General features: G+C 34.5%; 1 protein-coding gene across 1 annotated transcript; it reads right to left on the bottom strand.

The window, feature by feature from the left end:
* Positions 1-1,243: 1,243 nt before the first annotated feature.
* Positions 1,244-4,420, bottom strand: LOC148200426 (uncharacterized). Its single transcript, XM_088114507.1, has one exon. The coding sequence runs from the start codon at positions 2,348-2,350 to the stop codon at positions 1,244-1,246; it is 1,107 nt and encodes a 368-aa protein (XP_087970633.1). The 5' UTR covers positions 2,351-4,420.
* Positions 4,421-17,273: the final 12,853 nt, after the last annotated feature.

Below are 17,273 nucleotides of genomic sequence, written 5' to 3'. Positions count from 1 at the left end.
TCGAATTACCTAATAAATATTCCTAAAATTTATATCCAAATTATTTTTATATATGCAAGTATACGTGGATACCTACAAATATTTATATATTTTATCTTTTTAAAAAATTTAGACAAAATTAATTAAAATAATTTTTTAAAATATAAACTTAAATAAAAATTGTAATTCGAATCAAATTGTTCAATAAAATATAATGTTAATAATTTTGATATTTCTAAGAAAAATTATAATGAGTTGTACAAAATACAAATTTGAATAATTTCAATTTCATAAATCTAAATAAAAAATAAAAATATATAAAGTCAAATTTTAAATAATAGTTTTATAATTAGTATTTGTTTTACTAATAAGTAGATTGTGATTGTTTGAATTTTAAAAAATTTCAAATAAATATATCACTAATATTTATCAATAAGTACCGTATCTGTAAGTCAAAGACTATGATATTGTATTCACACATCAAAATCAGATACTCGTATTCATTATTTGCAGTATTCATTAAGAATATTCATTTCATATATGTTAATATTTTGTTACTGATTTTACTTATAAACATCAGTCGATTATTTTCATTCCAAAATATGCTATTTTAAGCATTCTTAATGTTATTCTTGATATTAATTTCAAACAGGATCAAATATTTGTGTTGTTATTGATGTAAGATTCTAGTTTTAATTAAAAAAATAAAAAGACTAAGGTTGTACTCATAGTTTTAAAAGTAAGACCAAATTGATAAATTTGACTGATAACTAACTAATCCTTTTAAATCTAAAAAAGTAAAAAAAACTCACTGTTGTAAGTAAGTATATCATAATGTTGGTGTTTAAAACAAAACACATGTTATTGATTTGAAAAGATGAAAGAAATAAGTATATCAACAATCTTGTAAGTAAACATACCTGAATATCTTGTCATAAGAGGTTCTTGTCGACCTCTAGGACATCATCCCAAGTTGCATGAAGGATAGAAACATGACTTTTTGCTAACTTACCCAGATAACTCCTAAACCTATCAGCATTTGGCCCTGATGCCTGACCTGATCTGGGGTCAATGTCAACATGTCTCCTCTTCCCATCAACGCGTCCGGCTATCACATCTGCCAATCGTGTGACGCCTCGACCACGTCTGGTCTGTCCCGATCCTGAGTCTGAGGCCGACATACCTGAAAAATTATACAAGGTTAGTAATAATTCAATTTTGATGAACATAAATATAAAGTCAATACAACAAATATCACAACCTATTAAGATATTATTTTCTCCCAAATCCCTTCATTGTGATCACTACGAATTGCCTGGATGACATTGGCAACGTCATCAACTGGGTCTTCAATGGGTCTAGATGCAACAGATGTTGTCTCAAGTATATCAAAAGAATCGTCATCATCATGTCCATGCATGTTTTTTCCTTCTAAAACTACTGACCATTTTTTATTCGCTGGATCATTTACGTAAAATATTTGTCTTGCTTGACTAGCCATGATAAATGGTGCATTAGTGTAATTCATCTTGTTCAAGTCTACCAATGTGAAACCAAAGTCATCTGTCATGACACCAGAATTTATATCAACCCATTTACACTTGAAAATTGGGACTCTAAAAGTGACATAATCAACTTCCCATATTTCTTGTATTATTCTAAAATAACTCATGGATGCTGTGATTGGATTTTTGTCTTTAGAACAAGCAAAGTGGACAGCCTCAGCTTGTAGTGTGACGCCACTATTTTGAACTCTACTTTTGTCATCTTCTACCTTTGTCTGAAAAGAAATATTGTTTATATAGTACCCACCATATGTAATGACATATGCGTTCGGTCCACGAGATAACCTTAATAAACTTTCTGAAACATGTGGAGTCGCATAAATCTTTTTCTTAAACCATTGTAAGAAGGTTTTCACATGTTCACTAAGATGCCATTTTTCACTCATTCTTTGGTTTGCTGCCTTTATGTCATTAACGTGGTCAGAAATGTAAGGAATCACATCAACAGTGTTGTTTAAGATGAACAAATGAGCTTGGTCAACTTCTTTTCTGCTAACACTTTGAATTCTCACACCTCGAACACCTTTACCTTCACATTTTCCTTCATGTCTGCTCCTGGGAAGACCCACTGGTTCACAAGATGGCATATAACTTGAACAAAATTCAATGGCTTCCTCTGCAATGTATCGCTCTATGATTGAAGCTTCTGGTCTATACTGATTCTTGATATATCCCTTTAAGATCTTCATGTATCTCTCAACTGGGTACATCCACCTTAAGAAGACTGGCCCACATATTCGAATTTCTCTGACTAGATGAACAATCAAATGTACCATGATATCAAAAAAAGAAGGTGGAAAATACATCTCCAATTGACATAGTAGTCTTATTCCTTCATTTTCCAATTCATGTAAACCTCGAGGGTCAACAACTTTCTTGCAAATGGCATTAAAGAACAAACTCAGACGTGTCAGAATACCCCTAACAGAAGGAGGTAATATGCCTCAAATAACAACAGGTAACAATTGTTGCATCAATACATGACAATCGTGAGACTTTAAACCAACTAACTTTAACTCTTGCATAGAAACAAGGTTACTAATATTTGAAGAATAACCTTGTGGAACCTTCACACTTCTTAAACAGTTACAAAAACTTTGTTTTTCTTTTTTAGAAAGTGTGTGACATGCTAGGGGCAGATAGGTGCGTCTTCCTATTATTTGTGGATGTAACTCAGATCGGATTCCCATTTCAGCCAAATCTTGTCGTGCTTTTATTCCGTCTTTGCTCTTCCCTTTGACGTTTAATAAAGTTCTGATGATACTATCACAAACATTTTTTTCAACGTGCATCACATCAATACATTGTCTAACATCAAGTTGACACCAATATGGAAGCTTAAAAAATATTGATCGTTTCTTCCAAATCTTTTTTGCAAGGGTACTTTTATGATGTTTTCCAAACACAATGTCAATGTTTTTGACTTCGTTGTACACCTCTTCACCATTCCGGGGTCTGCACACAACCTCGTCCTCAGCACTTCCATTAAATGCTTTTTTCAATCTACGATAAGGGTGATTACGAGGAAGGAATTTTCGATGTCTTGTATATATCATCTTCTGTCCATGCTTCAATTGAAGGTAACTAGTGTTTTCTTCACATATGGGACATGCAAAATGACTTTTAACACTATAACCGCTCAAGTTTCCATACGCTGGGAAATCATTTATAGTGCAAAACAACATTGCACGCAAACGAAACTGTTCCTGAACATGTGAATCAAACACGTCGACCCCTTCTTCCCACAACAATTTCAAATCATCAATTAAAGGTTTTAAGTAAACATCAATGTCATTTTCAGGTTGTCTAGGACCCGATATCATCATGGACAACATCACATATTTTCTCTTCATGCACAACATAGGAGAAAGATTGTAAATGATCAACATAACTGGCCATGAACTGTGTTTGCTACTTAAGTTTCCATAAGGATTCATAACATCAGTTGCAAGTGCAAGTCTTAAGTTTCTTGGATCTGTACCAAACTCTGGAAATTTTTCATCAATCTTTTTCCATTAGGGTGAATCAGCAGGGTGTCGAAGAAGATTATCGCACTTTCTTTCGTCAAAGTATCATTTAAGGTTCTTTGCATCTTCTTTAACAGAAAACATATGTTTGAACCTAGGTATTATAGGCAAATACCACATCACCTTAGCAGGTACACCATCATTACCTTCATCAACAGTGTTTCTGTCAGATTTCTTTTTAAAATGGGATAAACCACATGTTGGACAATACTTTAGCGAAGCAAACTCCTTTGTGTACAAAACACAATCATTAGGACAAGCATGTATCTTTTGATATTCAAGACCCATTGGACATAAAAAAAATTTTGCCTCGTAATTACGAATAGGTAGAGTATTATTTCCTGGAAGCATCTCCTTCAACAACTCCAACAACTTGGTGAAACTTTTATCGGTCCATCCATTCCTTGCTTTTAAACTAAACAACTTTAAAGTTGCAGACAGACGTGTAAAGTTCGCGCATCCGGGGAACAACAGTTGCTTTGAATCATTTATAAGAGAATCATACAAATTAGCTCTTCCAAAATTATATTCACCGACATCACGTATCATGTCCTCTAAATGATCACTCATTCATTCTTCCACATAATCCGTTCCTCGTGACATGGTAGGCTGGTCCAATACTTCTCCATGCCAAGTACAAACGGCATAAGTCCTCATGATGCCGAACATGAATAGATGGTCATGCACATTGCCTAAGTCTTGCCGTATTTGATTACAACAAAGCACACAAGGACAAAAATATGTCCCGTTCACAGACTTAGCATTTTGTTCAACGTATTGCAAGAACTCTGAAACACCATTATCATATTCTTCACTGATGCGACGTTCATTCATCCAGCTTCGATCCATTCTATGTTCGTAAAATCATCAGTTTAAGTTTTTAACTCTCACAAGGTTAGGCCCTACCCATTCAAAAAAATTAATTTTCATAATTTGCTAAGACACGTGCAAAGAAGTCTACATCATAAATTTTATAAGATTTCGGCAGCATTTTCAATTGGTCTCCAAAATACACGAAATGAGAGTAGTCAACGATGACCACAATCAAATATGCATCTGGAGAACAACACAAATACTGAACCGAAATTTTATCAATCTTATCCATAGACTCCAACTTACGTGTTATTGCAAATTATGAAAATTAATTTTCTCAAACTGTCCAATCGGACAATTCAAAATTTAACACAAATGATTAAAAGATTAATCGTTTGTGTTAAATTTCAAACAGGAACTAAGGGTCACTCAATGATTTGATACTTATAATCTAACATGACAATTATAATAACACAACTAATACATGCATATTCAAAAGCCAATAACACATGCAGACCTTAAAGTCAAAAACATGCATACACAAAACCCAATAACATGCGTACAAAAAAATTATCAACGAAGAAGCTAACCTGAAGAGCAGATTCCAAATGAAATGGAGGGAAATCGAGGAGTGCACGACCTAAAACATAGGCAAAAAATAATCAAAAACGCCGCCCAAGAACACGCAAGAAACTGCACCAAAACGCACCGAAAACGATTTTCAATCGGTTCAAATCAAAGATATTTCATCACAGAACAATTTAATCGGATTAAAAGTAAATTTAAACGGTCCAAAACAGAGAAAACGCACCTGGAATTGCACCTGGAAACGCACCTGGAATTGCACCTGGAAACGCACCTGGAAACGCACCTGGAAGACGATGAACAATGAGCGTAACTCCTCGCGGGTTCGCGTTTTAGTATAAATGGCACTAGACGTCCGGTACTGGAAGGCCCCGACATCTATAATATTATAGACGTCGGGGCAATAACTAATATTATGTGTTTTGGATTTAAATATTGATATTCGCGTGGGGTTTTACACGTCCACTAGAGGGGCCCCGACGTTTATAATATTACAGACGTCGGGGCCCCTCCACAACGGACGTTTAAGAGGCTGAACACAATTAACTCTTCAACTACCCTGTCAGCAACTTAAACATCCATTGTGGGGAGGCCAAACGTCTATAATATTATACACGTCGGGGCCCCTCCAACGGACGTTTAAGAGGCTAAAGCAATTAACTATTCAACTTCCCTGTTAGCCGCTTAAACGTCTGTTGTGGGGGGGCCGGACGTCTATAATATTATACACATCGGGGCTCCTACAATGGACGTTTAAGAGGCTGAAGCAATTAACTCTTCAACTACCATGTCAGCAACTTAAACGTTCGTTTTGGGGGGGGGGGGGGGGGCGGACGTCTATAATATTATACACGTCGAGACCCCTCCAACGAACGTTTAAGTGGGAGTTTGCAGAGTTAACTTTTTCAGCCTCTTAAACGTCTGTTGGAGGGGCCCCGACGTGTATAATATTATAGACGTCCCCCCCCCACAACGGACGTTTAAGTTGCTAACAGGGTAGTTGAAGAGTTAATTGCTTTAGCCTCTTAAACGTCCGTTGGAGGGGCCCCGACGTGTATAATATTATAGACGTCCGATCCCCCCACAACAGACGTCTACAGTCCCACTTATATACGGATATGCCACCGGTCAATTATTTACGTTGGTGTTTTTATGGACGGACGTCTATTGGGTGACATTAAAGGTCAATTCTACACTAGTTTTTTTTCTCTCTAACCTGAGTGCATGTGTTGCGCTGAAAGAAATAGAGGTGGAGTGTGAGTTTTTGAAGAGGTGGTGTGAGAATCTGACGGAGGAGAAAAAAAGGTTGCAAAAGGAAGTGCAAGAGCTCAGTGCAGAAGACTTGAAATATGATTTAGGTATGAATTAATGGAAAAATAAAACGCAAAGCAGGATTTTATGGTTAGGCTAATAAATTGTTTCCAACTTTTGAGAGTAGCTTCATTACTCCTGTTATCTTGTTGAGTTTGGAATCATGAATGCGACATTTGATAAAAATGATTAAAATTTGCAAATAACGAATTTAACCTTAATAAAATTGTCTTTGCTTACCAATCTCAATCTTCACAACAGTAGAGTGCCGTAAAGACCAGGTTTCCAACTACAACTACATTATTTATTATACAGTTTAATTGATATCATTACATAGGTTTAACTTTTTTCTTATATGGATGATTTATTACACAGTATATTTTCTGATATTGTTTGTACAAATTTTAACTTTAATTTTTATGAAGTTAATGAATTTGTAATACTTAAGCATATGAGAGTGTGTAGAATTATTTTACTTTACCATGCATTAACTGTGTTCTCAATAGTTTATTGATTTTCAAAAGTGTCTCATGAAAACAACCTTTTTAAGGTAATGTGTTTTAAAAAATAATAAAATGACATGATAACTTTAGAAGAAAAGAAGTCTCAAAATTTTTATTTTAATCAACTGGTTTGCGTGGAGCCATTTTTCCACTCTGACTGTCAGGCCCTTCATCCAATCACAAAGTCAATGCAACCATTTGACTGCCTTGTTCTTCCCATGTGGATCTGAGTCTCTTACTTGAACCTCCCTCCCTTGGACAAAGCTTCCCTAAGCCTTCCTGGCTCCTCCTCACCATAAGAGTTCACAAGGTTACGTCATCCCCCAACAATAAATAGAGTTTAGTTCCCCATAGACATGGAGAGACTAGATGAATAATGGAAAAGTATGAGATAGCAAAACCTTAAAAGTAGAGGAAGGACGCTTTTGCATCCAAATTCGCCTTCAGAGAGTGGAAGAGGGTGTTGTTGTGCTGCTCCAGCCAGAGAAACCAAACCTAGGATGCCTAGGTCCTTTAAATAGAACGAAAGCATAACAGAAACAAAGCCCAAGCCCGAGAGAATGGCCCTCAAGCACCCCAATTAAGGTGTCCGGGCGGCGAGCGGTGGTTTTCCACGCTCAAGCCTCTCAGAGATCGCCCAAGCCTTCTATGTCCGGCGCTCAAGCGCCCCAAAAGAGGCTCCTGGGCGGTGAGCGACACTTCCTGCGCTTAAGCCTTCAAGAGGACGCCCAACCTTCGTGTTGTTGGCGCTCAAGCTCCCAGAAAGGGGTGCCCGGGCGACGAGCGGTGGTTTGTTGCACTCAAGCCTCCAAAAAGGGCGCTCAAGCCTCGAGCTTCCTTCCTTCTGGTGTTTTTTCTGGACCTTTCTAAGCTCTATCTCCTTAGCACTTTATCCCTACTTTCCATATTAACTCATTTTCTAACAAAACAAAGGGAATTAGTCATAAAATCATCAAATTAAACCTCAACTCTCTTATTCACACAACTTAATAGAAAAACATGATTCCAAGCAAGTTTCTAAGCAGAAAAGGGTGCACTTAGTATTAAAATTACATCACAGATAACGGTATTTTCAACCGTTATCAATATCACATTCTTCTCAACTTTGTTGTGTGTTAGTACAAACACAGAGTACAGTTGTGAAATGATAAATTCATCAATTGAATATAAGTGTGCAAAGAAAATGTATGATAACGGATAAAATAGTTTGCACTCATTCATCATATACAATAATTCAAATTCAATCAATCAATTAGTTGATTAACACAAGATGTAGTCCAGAATAGATTCATTTCATTCATAATATCATAACAGAACATGGTTCAGACTTAAATGGCTTAATAGCCAGATTTACATTCTTTTCAAACCAAAAGAAAACACAAAAAAAACCACTAAAACAGACATGACTAATACTCTATGCTCCTATTCTGATTCAGACATTTCCACAGAATCATCATTAGTTGACTCTTCCTCATCATCATATTCCTCTGTTGAAAAAGCACTGTCAATATGGTTTTTAATAAGTTCATCCACTTTCTTCTCAATTCTGAACGCATATTTTTGAACCTTCAGGATTCTTTCTGATGTCTTTATAAAGTGATCCATAACATATCTCTCAAATTCTGTCTGTGGAGTGAAAGAAGAGGTCTCTTCATCCGAACTTGATGGTCCACCCACATTCATATAAGGAGTTTGAACATCTTTTAAAAACCAACCATCAATAGTTTTCTTTAAACCAAGACAAGTCAATATGGCCTTATGAATTTCATTTGACCTGTTACATTCAATCTTGATTTCACCAGTCAGATCCACTTGTTGATGCATTAGGATATTGCTAATAAAGACCCCATAAGGCAAATTATGCCCATCATTAACTCTAGTTTCAATCATATGATTTTTCATGACAATAACCTAGTCAGTTGGTATTCTTGTCTTTATAGCATTTAGCAGAAACACATCTTCAATAGTTAATCGATCCTTTAAATATCTTCCTGACGGTAACACCCAAGCAAGGACGAATGCACACATCTTTTTTTCCTTATTCAATCCATTATGCAGATACAACTTGTTCATCATGTATCTTCCAGGATATCTTAGACAGTCCATATGTATTGCCTTCTTGGTTGTCCACTTGTTAAGACCAAAATCTCGTATATGAGACATATGACCTTCAGCCTTAAGACCAATAAAGGATAGCCAGACATCAAGATGTTAGAATTGATGAGCTTCGTTTCTCAACACCAAGAAGGGGGCGTGAATTGGTTTTTTATAAAAATAAACGCTTTTCAAATCTTTTTCGCAAATGGTATGATTCTTTAAATCTTTCTTGGACAATAAGCAATATGTGTGAAATGTAACAGTAAGCTTAATCAATTAATGACAGTATGTAATTGATTAATGTAGAGAGATAATTTGAAGAAAAATCAAACTCTGATTTTTATACTGGTTCGGCCTTAATGCCTACACCTAGTGTCCTTCCAATAAACCTGATATTTGAAAGCCAATTGCACTATAGAGATCTGACTTTTTACAACAATGCTTTTACAGCGACCAACCTGTCAAAATGTAAACAACCTCTTTAACTCACTAATCTAATATAGCCAATACAAAAATCTGCAGCAAGAACAATCCTTTCCTGCAGTCACCCCTTTGAGAACCCTCTCAAAGTACAAAGAACTCTTCGTTCTTCTTGTTGGCCGCAAGCACAAGGAACCACAAATCAAAGATTGTGAATCTTTTTCTCCTCATCAAACAACAACCACCTAAGTTGTGCAGAACGATCAACCTCTTTAATCCAGTCAAGTTATCCTCTCAAGAAATCTTCAAGAATAGTAAACCACTTCAAGTTCTTATTTCTTGGAGCTTTCGATCACCTCTGTAAAACTTCTCAAACGAATATGAATCAGTTATGAAAATGTAAATCTAAATTGTCTTACAAAAATTCAATCAATGTGTCAATATATAGTTTAAGTCAATCCTGACGCAATTTAATCGATTAGCCAATTTATTTAATCGGTTACACTACACAGATGTAATAGAGTTATAACTAACTTGGCTCCTTAATTGAATACGATATTAATACAATCGATTTTCATTGAATGCTTAGTCAAACATATTTAAAAATATGACCGTTATAAGAGTTAGACAAGCATAAATCAGTTTTCAAATCTTAACAAACTTAATTGAATACATAATCCATGTAATCAATTAATCTTTAACACTTAGAAGATTTTTGAAAACTTTTCTTTCCCAAAACTTATCACAACACATTTGAAAATTATATGTGAAAACACATGAGTTTTAATCGATTTACCAACTAAAGTAATCGATTCAAAACTTGTTGTTTTGCCACAGTTTAAAACTCAAGTTGCCTGATGACCTTAATTGATTATCACAACACTATAACCGATTAAGTCATGCATATATGCTTTTGTGTATGTGGTTTTTCTATTTCAAAACATATATTGTGCATACATAGATATGATCACTTTACAAACACATTAATATGCATCAATCAACACAATATGTCAAATGTGACAATCACAATATGTGCATATTTCATAATAAGCATAAACACATATAACACAGTACATACACATGTGTTTTTATTAACAATGTGTTGTCATCATCAAAAACCAATATCATAGGGATTATGTTTAGCTATTGCAGTGCTCCCCTTATCACCACAAGATAACATTCACCTTTCATTTGAACAAATTTAGCAAGTCCCTGGTGAGCAATCCATTCTTGAAAAAGAAACCATTCGTTTCTAAACAACTGCAGATCCAACAACTTGTGGGCAACAACAGACTTGATTTTTCTCCAACATGAGAATATGTTTCGAACTTCATTGTCACTTATCCACGAACTAGGATTGGTGTTCCTTGTAGTCAAGGTAACTTTCTTCCTACATATTGATGAAGAAGAAGAAGAAGCCATCTTTGAGTAGGATTATACAGAGTATCTTTCACAATTTAGGGTTTAAAGCACCAGTTTTAGATGAAATGATTGTATTACAAGATTTTCTAATCTTTTTTATATATGCGCAAATCTATTTGGTTTAGCAAAAACACCATTTGAAATTTTTCAAAAGATAGAAAGCCCAATATAACACTTTAATCGATTTTATTAGTCATGGAATCCATTAACAAATTAAAGAAATTTTGAGAACAGTTTAATCAATTACATTACTAATATAATCGGTTAAAAATCGTAAAATTATATTTCAATCAAGTTCAATCAAGACAAGCACACATCATACATATACAACGATACACATTCACAGATAAAAAAATGATGCATGAATTTTAGATATAACAACTGTTACCGCTTTTGATACTCAAGAGATTTTTTATTTATCCTTTGTAATGCTTCCTTGAATTCTTTTTTGTCACCAACTTAGTTTATTTACTTGAAAAATAACTAAATTGTTTGGAAGCAGGTACCCAGATAAATTTGAGGCCTTTAGTGTTAGTCACAATAATTGGTTCTTTGGGAACACTAACTTTCTTATAATAACAAGATCTAACAGTGTGACCAATTGAATTGCAATAGAAATGGGTAATTTTTGAAGGTTTGCTCAAATCAAAAAATTTCTTTGAGTTAACTCTTTCACTTTTAGCCTTATACCATATTCCTTGCTTATTTATTACTATTCTTTGTGATCCTAGAACAACTTCTAGATTAGATTTACCAAGAGTAAACTTTGCCAATGTATTTGTTAGATACTTGATTTTATCAAGATAAGAATGGCAATCTTTGCAATCTTTTTCAACTATCATGATTTCAGATTCATCATTTAAAGCAGATTGTAAAGCTTCATCAAGTTCAATTTTTAATTTATCATTTTCTTCAACAAGGTTACTGATTCTGTATTCAAAATATTTTCTTTCAGATTTTAATCGATTAACCTTATATTGAAGTTTCATTGCTTCTGCATGGAGCTCCTGAAAGGCGTCTAGCAATTGATAATATTTTTCCTCGAAACTACTGTTGCTACTTTCTAAACTGATGGATCCAGCCATAAGACACAAGTTTGTCTCCTCTTCCAGACTATGGTTGTCTTCATCACTGGATGATCCTTCACAATCACTATTATCCCATGCAATATAAGCCTTCTTTTGCTTACTCTTCCTTCTATCCTGATTGTACCTTGCTTCAAGGTTGGACAGTCAGGTTTAATGTGGCCCTCCTTTCCACATTCATAACATGTGAGAGTTGTAGGCTTTCCTTTCCTTTTTCCTCCTCTTGAGTTACCTACAAAATCAGATGCAGGATTTTTAGATTTCATGAATTTAGTAAACTTCTTTACCATCATGTTTACCCGTTCCTTTTCTGGCACATCTGCATCAGAATCAACATCAGACTCATTGCTCCTTGAGGCTTTCTTGTTGGAAACTTTGAGAGCTATGGAATGTTTGTGTTCAGATTCCTCTTCCTCTCTCAATCTTCCAAGCTCCAACTCATGCTCCCTGAGCTTGCCAAAGAGTGTAGCCATATTCATTGTAGTAAGATCTCTTGATTCTCATATAGTTGTTACCTTAGGTTGCCAGCTTTTGTTTAAGCACTTCAAGATCTTTATGTTGATCTACTCCTTCTCAAATTATTTACCAAGTGCAATCAAATGATTTACAATGTGAGTGAACCTTTTTTTGTACCTTGTAGATATTCTCTCCAAGCTTCATCCGGAACATTTCATACTCCTAAATGAGTGAATTCTTTCTAGCCCTCTTTACCTCATCGGTTCCTTCGTGAGTCACCTCAAGAACTTTCCACATTTCTTTTGAACTCTTGCACATTGATACCCTGAAAAACTCATCAATAGTAAGTGCAGAGGAAATAATATTTCTACTCTTTTGCACTCTTGCACGTTGTGCACGTTTATTTTCATCTTGATTCCATTCAGAAAAAACTTTTAAAATAGTTTTTCCATCAACAATTTTAGTAGGCTCCAAAGCTCCATTAATTATCGCATCCCAAACACCCTTGTCAATAGATTCTAAGAAAATTCTCATTCTAATTTTTCAAAAGGGATAATTTTCTTCTACAAATAGAGGGGTTATGTTTGTAGAAGCACCTTCTCCAAAGGTCTGAGAAACTGAAGCCATTAGGATCAATTAATCGATATCATAGAAAAAGTAATCGATTATTTTTCAAAGAAGTTTTGAAAAACCAGCTTTGGTGCCAATTGTAAGAAAAGTTATGGCTTGTTTGTCTTTCCAAGAGAGGGGTGAATTGGTAATCAACAAAAACTCTTTCTTTTTAAATCTTTTTGGAAACTTTAGATGATCTTTAAAAGCACACAATACACTTATCAAAATAATGCAGTAAAGAGATTAAGGATAGAAAACAAACATAGTCTTTTTATCCTGGTTCGCCCTCAATGCTTACATCCAGTCTCTTTCAATCAAACTTAGATTGAAAGAATTTCCACTATAAAGATTTTGAGTTTTTACAACAAGGAATTACAGCGACCTATGTTAAAATGTAAATCTCCTCTCTAACTCACACCAATGTAATATAACAAACACATCCTGCAGAAGAATAATCTGCTTCACTGCAGCAACCCTTTGAAACCCTTCTCAAAGTACCAAGAACCTAAGTTCTTCTTCCTGGCAACACGCACAAGGAAACAACAGTCTTCTTGATTGCAAAACAAGTTCTGATAAGTAAAGAATACACCTGAATTGTGCAGAAGTGATTAGCTAATAGACGCTCAATGCTAGCCTTCAAGAATTCTTCAAAATCTTCAAAACCTTTGAATCATGATTCTTGGAGCACTAGGTGCACCTGCAATCTCTTTCTAAACTCTCTCATAACAGATATGAAAATTCTCAACATGATCAAAGTGTCAAAAGTTGTTAATACAATTGTTAACTCATTGGCAAGTGTATCAAATCGTATCAAGTAATATAAAATGGTAAGACCAAGTATCGTTTCCCAAGAGACTCTTGTTACTAAACAATCGTATAATCACCTAACTAATTAAGACTAAAGAACGATTCGATTAAATGAAATTGAATTGTAGTAAAAGTAAACATAAAAACTTGAATGTAAAATTGATCAATTAAGGCTAAAACAAGAATGAATGAATGATTTAAGATGATATGAGATGATGATGTTGTTGGGGTTAGATTTCACCTTCTTTACTTTCATGCATATTGGAACTCATTCTTCATTGGAATGTTAATGTCACTTACAAAATTACTTAGAACCTGATCCCTTGGCGTAAAAAGCCTAGCCTTAATTATTATACCACAATCCCTTAAATCCCTAATAACCAATTTCGCATTAAGAAAAGAAGCTTAAGATAACCAAACGTCCTATCCCTATCCCTAGGCAATATTCCCTTTCGGTGAAATACTCGAGATCATGATTCATAAGATATTTCCCAATACTCAAACAAATAAAACATCAAGTCATGAATACCCAAAACAAGACAAGCATTACAAATAGGAGAAAATCATTAACATTCAATGAAAGAAGCATAAAATATTTAAAACATGTTCAAATACATGAAAGTTTAGAGGTTACATCATCCCCAACAACAAATGAGTTTAGTTCTCCATTGTCATGGAGAACCTTGGTGTACAATGGAAGAATGAATGAATGGAAACCCTAGAAAGTGAGAAGGAAAGCCCATGCATCCCAATATGCCTCCAAAGGATCGAAAATAGCTTTTTTGTGCTTCTGCCGCCAAAAGATATCAACTCTAATGTGTAAAAGCCTTTAAATAGATCAAACATGGATCATGGGCCAACGTCGCTGGCACTCAGCGCCCTAACTAGGGAACCAGCCGAGTTACGTGACATGTAGCTAGCGCTGAGCACCCTAGATAGGGGCAAACAGGCCCAATTACGAGAAGACTGGCACTCAACGCCCCTAGAGGGGGCGCACAAGCGTGCTTGCGAGTTCCTTGGCCCTCAGCGCCCCTGAACAGGGCGCCTAAGCATCCATGTATGACCACCTACGCTGAGGGCCCTAGAAAAGGGCAACCAAGCGTGGTTGCGTGACAACCAGCACCTAGGGCCCCATAAAATAGCAACCAAGCGTCCTTGATCCTTCTACACCCTTCTATTTTGATGCTTTTGTTGTCCTTCTTGGGTTCCAACTCCTTGATTCTTTACTCCTCTTCCAAAACATACCAATAACTAAAAAAATTGAGGGAATCAGTGATAAAAAATCATTAAGTATAACCTTTATTCACTTATTCACCAAATTCAACTAAAACAAGAGTTTAAGCAAGTTTCAAAGTTAAAGAGAGTTGATTTAGTATCATAATTGCATCAAAAATAACTATAAATTCAACCGTTATCAACAGTGCGTAACATGTTATTATATAGGTTTTCTCATATCAGACACACTTTAATCGATTACGGAAATAATGTAATTGGTTACGCTTTATCAGAGTTATATTAAGATTACATTACAACAGATTTAATTGAATATGTAAATAATGTAATCGATTGCATGTTAATAGTAAGTCAAAATATTTGAAAATATGATCGTTATTATAGTTATGACTTAGCTTGAAAACAGTTTTCAAAGAATACTAGGCTTAATTGATTACATAATCAGTGTAATCGGTTAAGTCCTACACTTAGACAATTTTGAAAACTTTTTCTTCTCAAAGCTCATCATTGCACATTTTCAAAAGGTGTTGCAAAGACACGAGTTTTAATCGATTTAAAATTATTGTAATGGATTGAAACTTATGTACTTTGCCACAGTTTTAAGCATAAGTTATCTAATGAACTTCATTGATTACTAAACCAGTGTAATCGATTACTTCATTCAGATTTGCTTTGTGCAAGTGGTTTTAACATATGAACACATGAGAATTAGGATTATCATTTCACTTTTCTCCCCTTATCAACACCCATGACTACTAATGAAGACCTTAAGAACTATATTCTATACTTGACAGAGGAGGAAGAAAGGACTTTGCAAAAATTAGATTCGTTGAAAAGTAAGTAAGAGCGGAACCTAAAGAGAGCACAAGAAAAGGAAACACTTGTAGGAAAGGAAACAAAAGAATAACAGAAAGAGAAGAGAAATAAAAAAGAGACATAGGAGAGAAAGGAAAGAGAGAGATGGAACAGAAAGAAAAGTAAGAAAAAGAAGAAAAATAAAAGAGAGAGAGAGAAGAGAAAGAAAACAAAGAAAGAGATAAAAGAGGAAGAAAAGAGAGATAAATAAAAGAATAAAGATAAAAGGACGTAAAAGAAATAGAGGAGAACAAAAAGAGAGAAAAGGCAAAAGAAGGAAAAGAGCATCCTGATTTGTCATTTAAAGGAAGTATTAATATATCACATTTTTTTTTCCTAGGGAAGAAAGAATGATATTACCTAGGAAATATTTATTCATCAATGAGCAATGGCAAAAACAATAGGAAGAAGAAAGGATGTTTGTTAGCTTGTTTGTCAGTTACTTTGGAAAGTCAAAGCCATTTTATTGGTTTGGACATAAACTAAGAAATAGTTATAGACGAGTTAGATTATTTGTTCATTCCTAACCAATCTATGGGTAAGGATGCAAGTTTGGAAATATATGCACATGAGTTTGTTTGCTTGTCCATCTCTAAGCAACCTAAAGACAATAAAAGTCATTCTTAAAATTTGATCGTTTATTTCAACAATATTTTTTTTTAATTTCTTTAAGCATTCCATATTTAATTTAAAAATGTTCGATGATTTTGTAGGTGACTAGTTGACCCTAGACGCCAACCTCTAAAGTCTTTGATAATAAGAGATTTTCCTCTTCTAGGATCCAAATTTCATTTTAGTAGAATTTCTATTTTAGATTATTTTAGATTTGTATCTTTATTTATGTGCAAGATCTTCTAGAATTCGGGTTAAATTCTCTCCAAATAAAGGAGAATGATAAGGAATCTTCAAGTCGTAGACATTGAGGATAAATTCTCTTCAAGAAGGAAGGTATGATAGAGGACTATCTAATGAACGTATATGAGAAGAACTTGAGGAAGGAGATTTGCAATTCAAAGGATATATCACAAGGTCAAAGATCGAACCACGCCTCCTTGAAACTTATAATGTTCCATGAAGGATGGAATTTAAAGAACATGAAGATTATGAACACAATTGAATAATAATTTAGGAAATTAAATAAATCATAATTTTATTGTAATTTAACAAAATTTTAAATCATTGGACAAGAGGGCCTCGCTAGGTAAAAGTCTACATCTGTAATTATTGTTTTCTGTTATTTTTATGTATTTTGGGCTTTTTAGGATTTTTTCAGGTTTTCTTAAACTCATGTACCTATATATAGAGGTACCTAAAACTGATGTAAACACTTTTGAGTCATATTATATGAATTTTAATTCTTAGAGAGGATTATCTTAGTTCTTGGCTTAGAACTTTGATTCTTTTCAAATGTTAACATCTTTGTAACAAATCTTCACTTGACTTATCAATCAGATAGATTGTGTTGTCCTCATCCATGTCTTATTCTGTATGCTTCTCTATTAT

The sequence above is a fragment of the Vigna umbellata genome, chromosome 4 (assembly GCF_029865625.1).
Source record: "Vigna umbellata cultivar VRB3 chromosome 4, Vumbellata_1.0, whole genome shotgun sequence".
Classification (NCBI taxonomy): domain Eukaryota; kingdom Viridiplantae; phylum Streptophyta; class Magnoliopsida; order Fabales; family Fabaceae; genus Vigna; species Vigna umbellata.
Note: the sequence above shows the minus strand (reverse complement) of the source record. Positions and strands in the feature narration are given on the sequence as shown.

Bases quoted from the DNA above. Each gene is read 5' to 3' on its own strand.
- LOC148200426 (XM_088114507.1), bottom strand. From the start codon at position 2,350: ATGTATTTTCCACCTTCTTTTTTTGATATCATGGTACATTTGATTGTT.